Source organism: Psammomys obesus, unplaced genomic scaffold, assembly GCF_907164565.1.
Source record: "Psammomys obesus unplaced genomic scaffold, mPsaObe1.curated_primary_1811, whole genome shotgun sequence".
NCBI lineage: Eukaryota > Metazoa > Chordata > Mammalia > Rodentia > Muridae > Psammomys > Psammomys obesus.
In genome coordinates, this window is record NW_026585894.1 from 23,431,192 (window position 1) to 23,450,200 (window position 19,009).

Here is a 19,009-nt window from a genome sequence, read left to right on the forward strand (position 1 = left end):
TGTGTGTGTGTGTGTGTGTGTGTGTGTGTGTGTGTGTGTGTGTGTGTAGTTTAAGTATGTGCCTTGTAACTCTGATCTCTCCAAAACTTTAAATGTGCAGGTGTTGAATTTTGTCAAATGCTTTTTGGGCATCTAAGGAGATGGTAATTTTTTTTTTCTTTCAGTGTGCTTATATGGTTGATTATATTGATAGATTTTCATATGTTGAACCACTCCTGCATGCCTTGGTTGAAGCTTACATGGTCATGGTGAATGATATTCTTGGATTCAGTTTCCTAGTGTTTTATTGAGTATTTTTGCATAAATATTTGTAAGCGAGATTGGTCTGAAATTATCTAATTTGTAGTGTCTGTGCGGCTTAGGTATGAAGGTGATTGTGGTCTCATGGAGTGATTTTGGTAATGTTCCTTCTGCTCGTATTTCATGGAATAATTTGAAGAGTATTGGTGTTAGCTCTTCTTGAAAGGTCTGGTAGAAATCTTGCTGAAACCATCTGGCCCTGGGCTTTTGTTGGATGGGAGACTTTTGATGAAAGCTTCTATTTCCTTAGAGGATATATGAATATTTAATTTATTTAACTGATCTTGATTTAGCTTTGGTAAATGTAATCTATCAAAAAAATTTCCTATTTCATTTAGATTTTCAAATTTTGTTTCATGTAGGCTTTTAAAGTAGAACCCAATGATTGTTTGGATTTCCTCAGTGTCTGTTGTTATGTCCCCCTTTTCATTTCTGATTTTATTGATTTGGACAGTGTCCCTCTGCCTTTTAGCTAGTTTGGCTAGATGTTTGTCGATCTTGTTGATTTTCTCAAAGAACCAGCTCTTGGTTTCATTGATTCTTTGAATTGTTCTCTTTGTTTATAACGTATTCTAATATATTCTAATAACATTTCTCTTGAGTGTGTCTGCCTCTTTTTTTTTTCTAGTACTTTCAGGTTTGCCATTAAGTTCCTTGTATGAGATGCCTCAAATTTCTTTATGAAGGTACTTAATGCTATGAACTTTCCTCTCAGCACTGCTTTCATTGGGTCTCATAAGTTAGGGTAAGTTATACAGTCATTTTTCTTTAAGTACTAGAAGGTCTTTAATTTCTTTATTTCCTCCCTGACCCAGGTGTGATTGAGTAGAGAGTTATTCAGTCTCCATGTGTGTGTAGGCTTTTTGTTACTTTTGTTATTGTTGAGGTCTAGGTTTAGACCATGGTGCTCTGTTATGGTACAAGGGATTATTTCAATCTTCTTCTATATGTTGAGGAGTTTTTGCTTTTTGCCCAAATACATGTTCAGTTTTGGAGAAGGTTCCATGAGGTGCTGAGAAGAAGGTATAGTCTTTTGTGTTTGGGTAAAAGGTTCTGTAAACATCTATCAGATCCATTTAAGTGTCATTAGTTCTCTGTTTAGCGTCTGTCTGAATTATCTATCCTTTGGCAATTGTGGGCTTTTGAAGTTTCCCCCATAAGGTTGATGGGATCAATGTGTTATTTAAGCTTTAATAATGTTTCTTTGATAAATGAAGGAGCTCTTTTGTTTAGTGCATAGACGTTCAGGATTGTGATGTCCTCCTAGTAAATTTTTCCTTTGATGAGAATGAAGTGTCCCTCTTCACTTCTTCTGCTTAATTTTGGTTGAAAGTCTATTTTATTAGATATTAGGATGGCTTTTCCAGCTTGCTTCTTGTGTCTGTTTGTCTGGAATTTTTTTCCAGCCCTTTACTCTGAGGTACTGTCTATCGTCGTTGCAGAGGTATGTTTCTTGAATGCAGCAGAATGTTGAATCCTGTTTCTGTAACCAATCTATTAGTCTGTGTCTTTTTATGGGAGAGTTTAAACCATTGATGTTAATAGATATTAGTGACCAATGATTGTTAGTTCCTTTTACTGTGGAATTGGTAGTGATTGTATGTTTGTGTGTTTGCTTTCTTTTGCTTTTTCAATGAGATGGTATATTTGCCTGTGTTTTCCTGGGTGTAGTTGATCTCCTTGTGATGAATTTTTCCTTCTACTATCTTCTGTAGGGCTGGATTGTTCCATATATATTGTTTAAATTTAGTTATGTCATGAAGTAGTTTGTTTTCTCCATCTATTTTTATTGAAATTTGTGCTGGATATAGTAGTCTGGGTTGACATCTATGATATCTGCATGACATCTGCCCAGACCCTTCTGACTTTCATAGTGTCTGTTGAAAAGTCTGGTGTGATCTGATAAGTTTGTGTTTATATGCTACTTGCCCTTTTTCCCTTGCTGCTTTTAATATTTTTCTTTGTTCTGTAGATTTACTGTTTTGATTATTATGTGGATGGTGGACTTTCTTTTCTGGTCTAGTCTATTTAGTGTTCTGTAAGCTTCTTGTATGTTTATGGGCATCTCTTTTTTAAGGTTGGGGTTATTTTCATCTATGACCTTCTCAAAAATAATTTTCTGGGCCTTGGAGCCTGCAATCTTCTTTTTCTTCTACTTCTGTTATTCTTAGGTATCATCTTTTCATGGTGTCCTTGATTTCTTGGATGTTTTGTATTTTTAACTTTTCCAATTTTACTTTTTCTCTGAGAGATGTATCAATTTCTGCAATTATATCTTTAGCGTATGAGATTCTCTTCCGTCTCTTGTATTCTTCTGGTGATGATTATCTTTGTGGTTCCTGATCTTTTCTCTAAGTTCTCCAGCTCCAGGGTTTTCTCTGCTTGTGTTTTCTTTATTTATTCTAATTTTGTTTTCATATCTTGCACTATTTCTTTCATATGTTTGAATGTGGTCTCCTGTCTGTCCATGATGGCCTCTATTATTTTTTCATTTCCTCTTTATGTGCCTCGAATAACTGTATAATTATAGATTTAAGACTGTTTTCCTGTGTTTCAGCTGCAATAGAATATCCATTGATTTTTGGAGATTCTGATGAAGCCATGATGTGCTGGTTTTTGTTGCCTGTATTCTTACACTGGCCTCTAGCCATCTGGTTGTCTGTAGCCTTTACTGATTATTCTTGGTGCCTTTTCTGTAGACTGGATCCACCTGTCTCTGGAGTCTTGAGTAGTCTCCCCTGGATTCACTCTCTCTGTTGGCTCACTGCTTGTGACCCAGGTAGCCAAGGCACAGGTGGAAAGATCTCTGGGTCTAGAGTTGCTCCAGTATCCCACAGGCTTTCTTTAGAATGTGGAGGATAGGATTTGGACCGCAGGCCTAGCTGAGATTTGCTGGGTTCACTTGCTGTGCTGGAAGCTTTGTTTCTGGCTCAGGTGGGATAGGCTCCTGGGGTGCAGGCAGAAAGATCTCTGAGCCTAGAGCTACACCAATGCCCAATAGACCTCCTTGAGGAGGAGGACGATGGAATGTGGGTCAAGTGCCTAGCTCAGCTCCAATGGGTCCTCTGTCTGTGCTGGTCTCACTGATTCTGGCCTTTGTGAGCCAGGCTGATAGGGCACTGGTGGACAGACCTCTTTGCCTATAGCTGTTCCAGTGTCTCACAGGATTCCTTTAGATTATGGGGAATGGAACCTGGAACCCAAACATATCTCTGTTCTGGCTGATTCTGACCTGGGTGAACCAGGCATGAGGGGAGTAGGCAGAAAGGATCTGAGCCTTCCCCACTGTACCAGAATGTATCCCCTCCACTGGTTGGTAAGCACCACTAACCACTGCAACTAAGAAGGTGTCACAGGATGTAGAGTGTGGCCCACCGGTATTGGAAACAGGAACTTCTAGGGCCCAGAACACCTGAGAGTGGGCGCCTAGGTTTGGATTTGGAGTCTCACCAACAGTACAGGGAGGTATTCACTCCACAGGCAGTGAGAGTGAGTGCCTATGGTCAGAGCTGCCTCGGTCTGGTTCCAGGAAGTTATCCCTAGAAAGTGGGCTTGGGTGGTGGGCGGCCTAAAGCTGCAGGGCCAGAACCGCGAATGCCGGAATGTCCCTCAGCTACCCTGTCTTGGAAGGTATCCACAGATGATGTGTTTGGGTGGCTGGGTGGCCTAAGGCTCTAAGGTAAGAGCCCTGTGTGCATGCTGCAGGTCCCAGGAAAGTATCCACTGATGGTGGGTTCTGATGATTGGCCTACGGCTGGGGTGTCAGAGTGGAGTGAAGTGCTGCTTCTGCTGTGGGTCCAAGTGGGTTCAGGATGGTGGTCTAAGGCTGCAGGGTTAGGAGCCTTCCCTCTCATCCTCCGCATGTGCAGCTGCTGTTAGTCCCAGAAATATATCTACTGATGGTGAGTTTGGGCAAGTGGCCTAGGGCTGTACAGTCAGAACCTAGAGAGCTGCAGCCAGTCTCGGCAAGGTATCAGTAGATGGTGGTATTGAGCTAGTAGATTAGGGCTGAGGCAATGCCAGTTGGGAGCCTGGGAATTTTCCCCAGTATTAGCAGGTTGGCCTGAAGATGGACCTTCAAGTACCCCCATGGATTCTCCATTCACCTGAGAAACACAGATGTCAGGGTTTTGGGGTTCACAGTATGGCCTGCTGGTCATCCTGCTCTCACTGCTGAGCTCCTGTTCAGATACCCTGCATGGCTGGCACCACCACCTTGCTTAAATAAACTCTTAAGATTAATTCTGATATCTTAATATACAGTGAGTAAATCTTGCGTGATCATTATGAGGAGAAAGAATATGGTCTGAGAACTAACATAACAAATAGTGTTTTTCGCATCCTTATAATCAGTATTTGTAGAGCAGTTATACAAAAACAAATAATGTGTGCCACTCCTAAAATCTACTGTGCAAACTCCACCCTTTCATAGACATAGCACATTAAAAATTCCACCTCAACAAAAGTATTTATTTCTGTTTTTCTTGTGATTTTTTTTCTGAATTCTCAGTTGGTCCTCCTACCTCACTCTACCACAGAGCTACCTGTTTACTTTAAACCATCAGGACTTGGGAGAGAGGGTCATGAAACTTGTATTAACTTCTACTGTACTCAGGTATGATTAGTTCTCAGATGAAGCTGATTTAATGAGTTTCAAAAAAGTACATAGATAAGTGCAATTCACGCAGTTAATATCATTTGCAAGTACAACATTTTCATTGCAAATCATTAAATGTTTGAAAATAGAGTAGTATATATTAGCAATCTTTAAACAGCTAAATAAGATGTGTTATGGTCTTTAAACCTAATAATTGAGCAATAAGTTCTTTCTCAAGTGTGAAATAAAGGAAAACCAAACCAAACAAAACAAAATACTCATTTTAACATCTCCTAAATCAGCTGAACACTGCTCTTGATTTCAGTCACTCTGACTACCCACTCTCTACCTGCTAAAAATCTTCATTCTTCAATGGTTAAATTTGAACCAATAATTCATCTTTTCAACTACTGAGCCTAAAACTTTTAACTTTTCCAATGTTTCCTTCTAAACTCTGTGCTTTTTTTTGCCCTTTGTTATCCCTCAATGATTCACATATTTTTGTTTAATTAATCACATTGATATTTTTTGCAAGTAAAAGTAGTTCAAAAGTAGTTCATTTTAATTTTATGAGCGGTGCATATTATGTGTGCCCAAGATTCTAAAGAATAATGTAAGCTTTTGTAATGTATTTTGGAATCCTAATAATTTGAAATAACTCTTTACCATTGTGGAAAATTTTATATGAATTTATATTCCTTTCTGGGTGTGATTGACATGCAAAACTGAATAGCTAATTAATCTAAAATAAGGGCATTACTAGTCAAACAAATTTTAATTATTTCCAAAAAGTAGCCTGAACTGAGAGAAAAGACTATGGTTTATTATCTTTCATTTGCTTCTGGTTTACATTCATATGAACAGCCTGTGTCCTGAAAATCTGCCTTGCACTCTAGTTGGCAGAATCCCCAAATTCTAATATTAGCTCTAAATATCTTGAATTAATCATGCTACCAGAACCTCTAAGAAAAGTTATCTTGCCACATCACTAATAAGGGGGAAAATTGTCAACAGAAAATATGGTCAACTTTCCTATGGTCTATATTTTAAAATGTATTTTTCAGTTTTCAATTGTGTTATTTTGGTTTTCTAACACTGCTCCTCATTTATTTTATCCATACACAATTGTATGAGTCATTTTATTGGCATAGTACTTTGTTTTGTTGGTTGTTTGGTTGGTTTATAACAGAAGTATATCTTACAGGCAGGACAGCATTGTAGATCAAATAGTTTGTGGATAGATTTGTGCTTACATTTCTCTTTTGGTACCCTGTAGAATACCTTACTATAACAAAGATACTAACATGTAGGTTTGAAGGCTCTATGTAGGCAAAACCCCAACTTCTTCATGTTCAGTGAGTTATATAGGAGTTGTCTAGCAATGGAACCTTCCTTTGCCATCATTTGTGGAGCACAATTTACAGTCTTCGCAATAGCCAGGGATATTCGGGGATTCCCATGGAACTACTTTCATCAACAATTCAAATAGAAGTAACCCAATCCTGGTATTGGAAGCTTCATTTGGTAACAAGAAATGGCCTCTTGGGGCTTTGTCTCCCCAATTATTTGGCAATTTCATTTAGATGGCCTTTATATATGAATATAGTTTAGAAAGCTTTCACTTTATTAGTATACACCTCAAATGCCCAGTAATTTTAGCCATCTCGCCCCTATTCCTTCTATATTCCTCTTCTTACCTTCCCCTTTGCATTTGACACCCTGATTCCAATACCCCCATTTGTTGATACCTATCTATTCATACTAATTTCCTTTCCTAATTGAGATCAATCAGTACCTTTCATCACTCCACCCATAGTTCTTTACCATATACCTATCCTAAGAATTTAATAGATTGTTTCTTAATTATCAATGACTTAACAGTTAACTCCACATATAAGTGAATAAATACACATATTTGTCTTTTTTAGGTCTGAGTTCCCTCACTCAGAAATATGTTTTATAGTTCCACCGATCTACTTAGAAATTTGACAATTTTTATCTGTTTACTTATCTATCTATCTATTTATTTATTTATTTATTTATTTATTTATTTATTTATTTATTTATTTATTTTGGTTTTTCAAGCAGGGTTTCTCTACTCTGTGTCGCCTGGACTATCCTGGACTCACTTTGTAGACCAGGCTGGCCTCGAACTCACAGGGATCCACCTGCATCTGCCTCAATGAGTGCTGGGATTATAGGCATATGCCAACATACCCAGCTGAAGATATTATTTATTAACAGCTAAGTAATATTTCATTTTATAAGTAGTATTTCATTTTGTAAATGTACTATATTTTCTTTATCCATTCAACTCTTGAGGCACATCTCAGTTTTTTCAAATTTCTGGCTATTACATAAAAAGCCACAATGAAAATGTTTGAAGCAAACATATCTTTGACAGGATGAATCATTCTTTGAAGATATGACCAAGAGTGATATAGGCAAATCTTTTTATTATTTTTATTTCTATTATTATTATTATTATTATTATTATTATTTATTCACTTTGCATCCCTATTGTAGCACCCTCCTTCATCTCCTCCAAGTACCACTCTCTATCCTTCTTCTTCCTAAATCACTCTTCCCTAGACCACTGATAGGAGAAGCCCTCCTCCCCTACTGCATGACCCTAGCCTATCAGGTCTCATCAGGACTGCCTGGATCCTCTTCCTGTGTGTACTTGCTGAGTTGTCCTACAAGGGAGAAATGATCAAGGAGCAGGTAACCGAGTTCATGTCAGAGACTGTCTCTTATCCTCTTACTAGGCAACCCACATGGAGACAGAGCTGTCTATGGGCTACATCTGAGCAGGAGTCTAGGTCCACTGTATGTATGTTCTTTGGTTAATGCATCAATCTCTGTACTTAGCTCTGGGCCTGCTTTTTTATTTTTATTTTTTGGGTTTGTTGGTCTCCTAGTGTGGCTCCTTTCCCGTCCTAGTGCTTTTATACACCCTCCCTTTTCCATAAGACCACTTGCAATCTGTCCAAAGTTTGGCTATGATTCTCTGCATCTACTTCAAACCACTGCTAGTTGGAGTCTTTTAGAGAACACCTGTGGTAGACTCCAGTTCTGTCTCCTCTCTTCTACCGCTTCCAGTGTCTACTCTGTTTTACCATCTGAATGAGAATTAAGCATCTTTCCTAGTATACTCCTTGTCATTTAGCTTGTTACATCTGTAGATTTTAGTATGTTTATCCTATATAATATGGCTAATATCCACTTACATATGCGTACATACCATGCATGTCTCTCTGCTTCTGGGATACCTCACTGAGAATGATCTTTCCCAGTTCCATCCACTTGCCTGAAATTTTCATGATTTCCTTGTTTTTAATAGCTGAGTAGTCTTCCATGGTATAAATGTAGGACAATTTCTATATCCATTCTTTGGTTGAGGGACATCTAGGTTGTTTCCAGATTCTGACTATTATGAAAAAAAGGTACTATGAACATAGCTGGGCAATAGTCCTTGTCATAGAGATGAGCATCTTTTGGGTGTGGCATAGCTGTGTCTTGAGGTAGCACTATTCCCAGTTTTTTGAAAAAGCACCAAATTGATTTTCAAAGTGGTTGTACAAGTTTACATTCCTACTAGCAATGGAGGAGTGTTCCCCTTTCTCCACAACCTCTCCAGCATGTGTTGTCAAGTGAGTTTTTGATCTTAGCCATTCTGATGGATATAAGATAGATTATCAGGGTTATTTTGATTTTTGTATCCATGATAACTTAGTACACTGAGCACATCTTTAAGTGTTTCTTTACCATTTAATATTCCTTTGTTGAGAATTCTCTGTTTAGCTCTATACCTCATTTTAATTGATTATTTGGTTTGTTGGTATTTAACTTATTGAGTTCTTTATATATTCTGCATATTATTTTTCTGTCAGACATAAGTAGGGTTGGTAAAGATCTTTTCCCAGTCTGTAGGCTGGCATTTTGTTCTGTTGACAGTGTCCTTTGCTTTACAAGCTTTTCAGTTTCATGAGGTCCCATTTATTGATTATTGATCTAAGAAAAATATTAAAAGGGACAAGAGAAAAAGGCCAAGTAACATATAATGTAGACCTATCAGAATCACACCAGATTTCTCAACAGAGACTATGAAAACAAGAAGGGCCTGGGCAAATACCGTTCAGAAACTAAGAGACCACAGATGCTAACCCAGACTACTATATTCAGCAAAGCTTTCAATCAACATTGATGGAGAAAATGAAATCCTCCATGACATAACTAAATTTAAACAACATTTGCACAGCAACCCAACCCTACAAAAGAGTCTAAAATGAAAACTCCAGCACAAAAAAACAACAAACCCAAGAAAACAAAGGATAAAGACAGCAACACAACAACAAAAGAAAACAAGCATGCAGACACAATCACCACTAACTCCACAATAAAAGGAGCTAACAATCATTGGTCACTAATATCAACATCAATGGTCTCAACTCTCCAATGAAAAGACACCAACTAACAGAATGATAGCAGAAACAGGATCAAGCATTCAAATGCATTTAAGAAACACACCTCTGCAACAAAGAAAGACACTACTTCAGAGTAAAGGGCTGGAAAGAGGTTTTTCAAGCAAATGAACACAAGAATCAAGCTGGAGTACTCATCCTAGTGTCTAATAAAATAGACTTTCAATCAAAATTAATCAAAATAAATGGAGAGAGACACTTCATTCTCATCAAAGGAAAAATCTACCAGGAAGACATCACAATCTTGAACATCTATGCCCAAAACACAAGGGCTCCTGTATTTGTTAGAGAAACATTATTAAAGGTTAAATCACATGTCAATTCCATCACCTTAATAGGGGGAGACTTTAACACCCCCTTCTCAGCAACTGACAGATCATTGAGACAGAAGCTAAATAGAGAAATAATGACACAGAGGTCTTAAATTAAATAGTATAGGTGAATCTTAAGGTAGATGGTTTCTCATCTCTCTGAGGAACTGCCACTTTGATTTCTATAATGGCTGCATGACTTTGCAGTCCGTCCAACAATGGATTAGTGTTTCTTTTTCTCCATATCCTTTCCAACATGAGTAGTCATTTGTTACTGATCCTAGCCATTCTGAGCTGTGTAAGAGGAAATCTCAAAATAGTTTGATTTGCATTTCTCTGATAGCTAAAGGATTTTGAACATCTCTTTTAAGTGTTTCTTGGCCGTCTGAGTTTCTTGTTTTCAGATCTCTTTCATCTATGATGAAACACCATTACCAAAGCAACTTCTGCATTACTGTTAATCATTGTAAGCAGTCAGGATAGGAACAAAAACCTGTTAGGAACATGGAGACAGATGGGAGACAAGAGGTAGAGGCCATGCAGGAGTGCTGCTTACTGGCTTGTTCCTCATGGTTTGCTCATCCTGCTTTCTTATAGAACCCAAGACCAACAGGCTAGGGTAGCACCACTCACAATGGGGTGGGCCCTCCCATATCTATAATGAAATAAGAGGATGCTCCCAGAGGTTTGCCTATAGCCTTATCTTATGATCTTATCTTATGTCATTTGAGGCTCCCTCCTTTCCAATAACTCTAGCATGTTTTTAAGCTGACATAAAACTAGCCAGCACAAGAAAAGATGGATAAAAAATATGACACATAAAAGGATGGAGAGAGAAAGAGAATGGAGAGAGAGACAGAGACATATTTTAAGCTATAAGTAGTAAAGTTACATTATACAAACGATGCAACTATAGATAATAATACTGAGTAAACTCATTTTGTCTCAAAAGCAAATATTACATGTTTTCTCTCATTTGTGGTTCCTAGACTCTATATTAAATAAAAGCATATATGTACATATGGTATGAAATTAGAATCAAAACTATCTAGGGAAATAATAAGAACAATGAAAGGGAACGGGGTATAAGAAAGGTCATAGTAGCAGAGGATACAAGGTAATATGCTCAAAGTGTATAATTATAAGAAAATGTCATTGTTTGACTCCATATACAATGAAAAACATTGAACAGAACAATGAAAAGTTATATAAATCTTGAAAATAAATTATATATTAAGTTACAGTTATTTCTTTTTAAAAACAGTTTAAAGAATGGAAATTCCACCTGCTTGGAGTAGGACTGCTCCCCAGGCCTCTAGATGTACAAAGGGTAACCACAGTCCTTGGCCTTAAAGCATCTGTCATGATAAATTTCAAAAATCCTACTCGTGAAGATGTTTCCATTGATCTCATATTAACAAGTAGGTTATTTTTCTTAAATTTTGTAGATATCTGTATTTTTATTATAGAATAAAAATATTTCATAAAATAGAACACATAAAACTAAGAAGTAAAATATGATTGCTGAAACACACCTCTCAATTAGTGAATCCAGAATCTATGCATCAATTAAAAGTCTTCTGACCTTATTTTTAAATTCACATATGAGTTAGGTGCTATGTAAGATTCTTGTGATATTTCTCAAATATTCCAGTTCTTATTATGTGAAAGTTTATAGAACTTTTAATGACACTGTTTTAGGGGTCATGGAACCTCCCTGATCAATAATGCAAAGTTTTTCACACATGGCACTGGATTTTTGTTTAATAACCACTACATCTGGATGGATGGATAGAGAGAGATTTATAATACAGTAGGTATTCTTCTAACAAATTCTTCTCTCCTCTCCTATCCTTCCTGCTTAAAATTTTTCACACCAGTTATTCCTCTACATTTTCATATTACCTATTTTTTACTATACTTCTCCCCTTAAGAACTTTTTTTCCCCTGCCTGCCACTACCACCGATAGCCTCTTCCTAGTATTTTGGATTCTGCAGTTGCTCCAGGTTAAACACACCAAGCTATAAGCTTCAATGTAGGATATACTCATCATGGAATGCATACTTCAATATCGCACATGCATTGGGAATTTTCAAAAGAGAATCTGTGCTTCATGCATTCATAAATTTGATTTTACAGATTAAGAGAATAGATTATAGTTGAGAAGCACAGTTCCAGGGAGTTGAAACCTGTTATTGTGGAAAAGTAAATGACATGTTTGTTTATTTATTTATTTATTTATTTATTTATTTATTTATTTATTCTAAATAGAGATGCCAGATCTCTATTTAGCTATGCCAAAATTAAAACTGTTCTATGCTTAAAATCATCATGGCTGTAGTATTTGGCTCAGAAATTGAAAACATTTTTAAAATACTCAACTGCTCTGAGTAGGACAAAAAACAAATACATACACACACACACAAAATTGCCTAAGTACAATATTTGTCCTATTCACACGGGCACAATTCTTGAGTGCCTTTGCCTTTCACTAAAGTACAAATTCATGTTGTTCTCTAAAATTTGCACATGAGAACATGAACCTAACTTTAAAATATTTTTGGTTAATATATTTTGTTCACTTGAAATTGGGTGGTTGATACACAGTTATGTATAGACTAGGTGATATACAGTTATCACCAGTTATTCAGCCATAAGTTGTGTCTGATTTTTACTAAGCACTTTATCTACTCTTTCTTCAACTTATCTTAAGACAGAAACTATTAGGCTGGTATTAATTTGGGCTATCATTCAAATGCCGATGACGTGGAATTTGTCTGATTGCTTCCTCTGACTGCAAGAGCTTTTTCTGCCTAGCCAGGATAAGCTGGAAGTGCCACTGAGTCAATCAATGGATGCCAGGGAATAGTGGACAAATATCACAGTCCACATATTCCTGTTCTTCTGCATTGTGTACTCAATATAGATCTATAGTTTCCCATGTACTTTGAATCCTAATTCCCTGTAACAGTGACTCATGTGATAGTATGATAGTTATAGACATGCTTTGATTTTGTGTCTGGCTTCTGAACTCCTCACCTGTCACTCCTCAAGACTACTTCTCTGGTAATCATTTCAAGGGAAACTCCAGAACAGCAACCCCATAACGTACTCATTATATACAATTTGAAAAAAGAGAGAGAGAGAGAGAAGCTCAAAAGATGGGGTGGGGAGCTAGCAATTTGTTTCTGTTCACAGGGCCATTCAGAGTCATCAAATGAAGGAGCAGGAAAGAAACATTGTACATAGCTTCTTAACAAACATAATTCCTTGCAAGTCACCTAAATATCCAAAACAAAAAGCTTAATTGAGGAAATGCTAAAGACTTAGTGAATAGACTTAGAAGCTTTCTTTTCTCTGAGAACACTGAAGTCTACTCATTAACTAAACCAAAGGAGTCACTGGTTGAAGTAAAAGTCTCAGAAAAGACCCCTGTGTCCAGATTTTTGGTTCTGTTACCCTCTCTGTGGAGCTCCTGTCCCCTCCAGGTCTTTCTATCTCCCCATTCTTTCATAAGACTCCCTGCACTCTGCCCAAAGTTTGGCTATGAGTCTCAGTATCTGCTATGATACCCTGCAGGGTAGAAAGAGTCTATCAGGAGCCCTCTGTGGTAAGCTAGTGTCCTGTTCCCTGTTTTCTCCTTTTTCCCATATCCATCCACTGGGGTGGGGGGCAAGGAACAGCCTTACCAGGCTACAGAGGATGACAATGCAATCCATCCTAATGAGACCTAATAGGCTAGGGTCAGAGGGAAGGGAAGGAGGACCTCACCTATCAGTGGAGTTGGAGAGGGGCATGTGAGGAGAAGAGGGAATGAGGGTGGGATTGGTAGGGGATAAGAGAGGGGGCTACAGTTGGGATATAATGTGAATAAACTGTAATTAATATAAAAATTAAAATTAAAAAAAAGACAACACAAGTTTTTAAAGCTGTGTAGTCATTAAAATGTTTTAGAGAAAATAAATTAAATTTCTGAATACATACTTTTTCTGAATTTTTGTTAATAGTCATAATTAAATAAAATTTGGACTAAATTAAAAAATTAATTAATTAATTAATTAAAACAAATCTCTGTACTCAAAATACACTACACTCTCTCCCAGTCACACTAAGAATTTTACTGAACTTCACTCTCTGAGTATTTCACATACTCATACTTTCAGATGAAATAGGGATATTCATCATAATGTGTTGGAAACTTTCACTAGTTTATATCAGGAAGAAGTTTTAAAAAAAAACTATTAGTTGATTGCACTGAGTATCACTTCATAGTTTTCTCTATAAATTGGCTACTTCTAAAGGATATTATATATACCCTGAACAGGTGACTTGAGAGTGCTATATCTAAGCCCTGTACATTGGTTATGTTCTTGTGGTAAAAAAAAATTATTCATTTTCAATTTCATACTAGTTTAAGATGTATTTTGGCCATTTCTACCCCTTCATTATCCACTGTCACCACTACTCCCAGTCTCGCCAAGCCCTTCTTTTCTCAGCAAGTCTTCCTTTCATTAATACTTCAGATTCATCTTTTTATTGTTTATGTACTATGTTATTCACTTAAGAGTGTAATATCAGAGGAAGACATAAATGTACATGGGAGTATACCATAATTATATAGTGTTTTGATTGTTGTGCAAATATAATTCTCTGGAAGCTATAAAATTTTAAAGTTATACTCTAGCTCCCAACTTCCTTTTAAGTTCTGGCTCATACAGTTTATGAATAGATGCTTCTAAGCAAGAAGTTGCACAGTACTAACAGAAAAAAATGATGAAGATAGGCCTTTAAAAGGAGCTTGAAGTTAATAAATATGTAAGGCAAGCTGTAAAAAATGAATGATTTAAGGGTCCATGCATATATTACTGTATGCTAATTTCAAAAGGTAGCTACAGAGGAAACTGCCTAAATACTCTTAGGATTAGAAGAAAATTCTAATGCAGATCATCAATGAGTATTTTGAGACCTAAGCATTTGTGGAAAAATTTAGAATGGCCTAGGAACTTGGCATTTGTTATAAACCCAGTACACCCCACACTTGAGCTATATGAATTCAGGGCTGTGTTCAATTTTGCAGACAACTGTCAAAGTTAACTGTATGCTTTTCGTTTGTAGAACCTCAGTCTTAGAAGGCTCAGTGATTAGGAGCACTGTCTACTCTTTCGAGAACCTCTGCTCAATCCCCAGCACCCACATGGCAGCTCACACCTTTCTGTAACTCCAGCTCCAGGGCTTGTGACACCCTCACACAGACACACATGCAAACAAAACACCAATGAACATAAAATCAAAATTATTTTAAAAAGAAGAAATTATTCAAGGCTATGCAGTGCATAAATAGAACAGGGTCTTCAACTGAAACTTAATGCCGCTGCTTTCTCATTGTGTCAGCTGTTCTGATAACTCTGTTTTCCACTTTGCCATCAGATGGGGCCATTACCTAACACATACATGTTAGGGTGTCCTCTATGGGCCATGATTGACTTAGACATATATGTCTGCTCAATGCTCGGTATTGAAACAATCATCTTTTATCAGTAATTTTTGCCTCACCCTCAAACTTTTTCTCCCAAATTTCTACCTTGCTTTGGTATAGAGTAAAGAAATGAAGAGTAGCCATGCTGATATAGAGTTAAAACATCAGAAATCAGGGCAAGGCCTAAGATACACATAATACTAATTTAAGGACACATGTCAAATACATGTTGGTTCCCTTGCACCTGTTATAAATTTCAGACCTGCTCATTTATGAACTTTGTAATATTAGTGTTTTCTTTAATTGATAGTGTTATTCCTTCATAAATGAGTATTTCCATTTTTGCAAGGATGTTGATAGCACAGTATTTTCTGTTGCATTCTGCCTGTGGAATTTCAGTATAATTATGTAATTATGTATCTAAAATGCAGTATAAATGAGGGAAGCAATAATTCATATATACAAATTAGCATTTTAAAAATTATTTTTCTACTGAAAATGTTGTACTCTAGAGATTATGCAATCTTCTTACTTTATCTAAATTTAAGTGCAAAATGAGAATTGAATTAAAATCTTTAAATAAAATTAATCTCTGCTTCAGATGTCAGTAGTTTATTAGAAACAATACTTAAAGTAAAAATGTGTGTGCCAATTAATATAGTATAATATCACACTAATGCATGATGATGCAAATGCTGTTTCTGGAGACCCTCAGAAACATACCCAAGACACATTCAAAGTTAAATAAATATGTTAAATATTACAACAGTCACTACAATTTGCTAATCGGGAAAAACATGACCTTATACATAAAATATAAGAAGATTCTCCACACCTTCAAAATCACTCCTGAATTCAGACATTCAAATTTTACATATGTGAATAATTAAAAAAATAGTATTATGGGAGTTAAGATTCATGCCTGGAAAATTGTAGCATCAAAAAAGACCTTTGATATATCAGTTAAATCGCATTATCTATCTTTGATTTCCTCATCAAAAGCTAACACTACGAAACACTATAAAGGAAAAATAGAATAATTGTTATATCTACTTTCAGATGAATAACCTAAGGCTCTACTTCTTACAGTCATTTTAACTATCTTTAGTTACTGTTTACATACCTTAATATTTATAACTTTTTATTTTATACACTCAGGTTACTCTGATTCATTAGTTCTACTAAAAGCCTTGTCATAAGCTTTTCCAGCAATTTGCCATAAGATTGCACCTTTAAAGCACTGATATTTCTATAATGAACTCAAAATAATTTTGAGTCATTTACTTCTGTGATTAAATATTTTTTTAGTATTATCTTCCAGATATGTATATATTGAAGTTATAATATATACACATTTATCCTATGTTATACACACACTGTATAATGCATTTTAGATGAATAGATTATCTATGTCTGTTATTTGAATACTTAAAATTAAAACATCACTCATTTGTGAATGGATTTTAAAATATTTTAGTGTTATATAGAAAACTAATTATAATGTTGAGTGTGTTCTTCAAATATATCACTAAATGTCAAAACATACTTTGAAACATATTCATCTAGCTTTGAAAAGGATTTAATTTTCATAGAATTTTATCTTATAAAGTATGACACTGAAGTATAATATTTCTTTGTTTCTTAAATAGATAAAGAAAAACCCAAGAATCTTGTAATTGACCATGGCTGGGATAGCTACTTCCATGAAAATGATGCCTTCCAGTTTAACTCTCTGAAGAATACACACGGTACAGGATTATTTTCTTACATTCTGTCATCCTGTGTAGGAATGCATTTGAATGATGTTCTGTATATATATTTCTTCTGTTTTTTAAAATTTCAGTGGTCCAAATCATACCAGTTAAAATAGGGGTGTATTAGTCAAGAAAATTTTTAGAAGATTGTAAAATATTAAAATTATTCATGAAATCATGAAAAATGATTTCAACAATTGTTTATTTGCAAGCTTATTTCAATGTGTAAAGATAAGTCTTCCATATCTCAATCCCACCAATATACTACCAATAGAAAGAAATTTTAAAAATAATAAATCTTTATAAAAATCTAAAGTTTAGGCCAGTAACATAGCTCAGTATTATGTGCATGCTTACCCCATGTGAGCTAAGAGGTTCAATTTCCACAAACAACATATACAAGCACTTTGGAAATCACTCTGATACTTTCTCAGACAACTGGGAATAGTGTTACCTCATGACCCAGCTATACCACTCCTGGGCATATATTCAAAAGATATTCCACCACACAAAAAGGACATTTGCTCAGATATGTTCATAGCAGCTTTATTCATAATAGCTGCCATCTGGGAACAACCTAGACTTCCCTCAAATGAAGAATGGATACAGAAATTGTGGTACATTTACACAGTGGAATACTACTCAGCTGTTTAAAAAAAAAAACATGGAAATCATGAAATTTGGAACTAGAAAAGGTCATCCTGAGTAAGGTAGCTGAGAACCAGAAATACACTCATGGAATATATTCACATATAAGGAGACAGCAATACAGGATAACCATACTACAATCCATAGACCTAAAGAAGCTAAATAACGAGAAAAAAACTCTAGAAAGAATGCTTAATTCTCATTCAGAATGGCAAATAGAATAAACTCTGGAAGCAGTTGAAGAGAGGGAATACGATGGGAGCCTACCATGAACTACCACTGAAAGACACAGTAGGTTATGGCAATAGATGCTAAGCCTCACAGCTAAACTTTGGCCAGGGTACAGGGAGTCTTAGGAAGGAGTGGGGATATAGAAGGATCCAAAGCGGAGAGGAGCTCCTCAAGAAGAGCAACAGAGCCAACAAATCTGGGCTCATGGGGGCCTGCAGATACTGATGTACCAACCAAGGACCATGCCTGAGGAAGACATTGACCCCTTCTTCAGATGTAGACAATAGGCAACTCAATCTCCAGGAAGGTTACCTATTAAGAGTAGCAGGGGTTGTCTCTCACATGGACTCTTTTTCCCATCTTTGATCACTTCTCCCTGGTCAGGGCACCATTGATATGCCGCAGAGGAAGAGGTTGCAAACAGTCATAATGAGGCTTGATAGGCTGGGGTCAGATGGTAGGGGAAGATGGCTCCCCCTTTCTGAGAAATTAAGTGGGAGGAAGTGTGGGACTGGGGGAAGACAAGGGGGAGGATCACAATCTGGATGTAGAGTGAAGAAATTATAACAAATTTAATTAAAAAATAAAAACACCATCTCTCAAGAATTATGAATATTTCTGAAATAATGAAGTTTTTAAATGATAATAATAAATTTTATGGCAATGTATTAAATATCTTAACAAAATTCTGTTAGTTGATGTAAATAATAACTATTATCTCACCACAATTGGATGATTATCTCCTTGTATTTGTTTTAATCATTTGTATCAGCATCTTCTTTTTAAGCGATGATATAGTTTATTAAGAAAATGTTTCATGCATCTCTCATCACTGCCACTAAACAAGAGATGAGGAGAATACAAAAGCTCAAAATGGAAAATGGCTCAGTCAGTAATGTGTTCCCTATTCAAGAAGCAAAACTGAGTTGAAAATCCAGCACCCATGTAAAAGCCTCATGTGGCAGCACACACCTATGATCCTGACACTGGGGAGGTAGAGACAATCATTATCTAGGACCTTGGTGACAAGCCAGACTAACCAAATCTATGAACACAGACTTCAATTAAAGACCTTGTCTCATGGAATAATATGGAGAGTGACTGAAGAAAAAAGTGCCTAATGTGGAAATCTGATATCCACATACACATACGTATATGTATACAGTCACATATTTGCTCACACACAGACCTACACACATGGCACATG

General features: G+C 36.3%; 1 protein-coding gene across 1 annotated transcript in view; it reads left to right on the plus strand.

Moving 5' to 3' along the window:
* LOC129670983 (cilia and flagella-associated protein 47-like) overlaps nt 1-19,009 on the plus strand; it is a 446,637-nt gene that overhangs the window by 376,996 nt on the left and 50,632 nt on the right. The window contains 3 exon segments of the mRNA XM_055599611.1: nt 4,811-4,915; nt 10,957-11,113; nt 16,819-16,917. Of these exon segments, the coding sequence (XP_055455586.1) occupies nt 4,811-4,915; nt 10,957-11,113; nt 16,819-16,917 (361 nt within the window).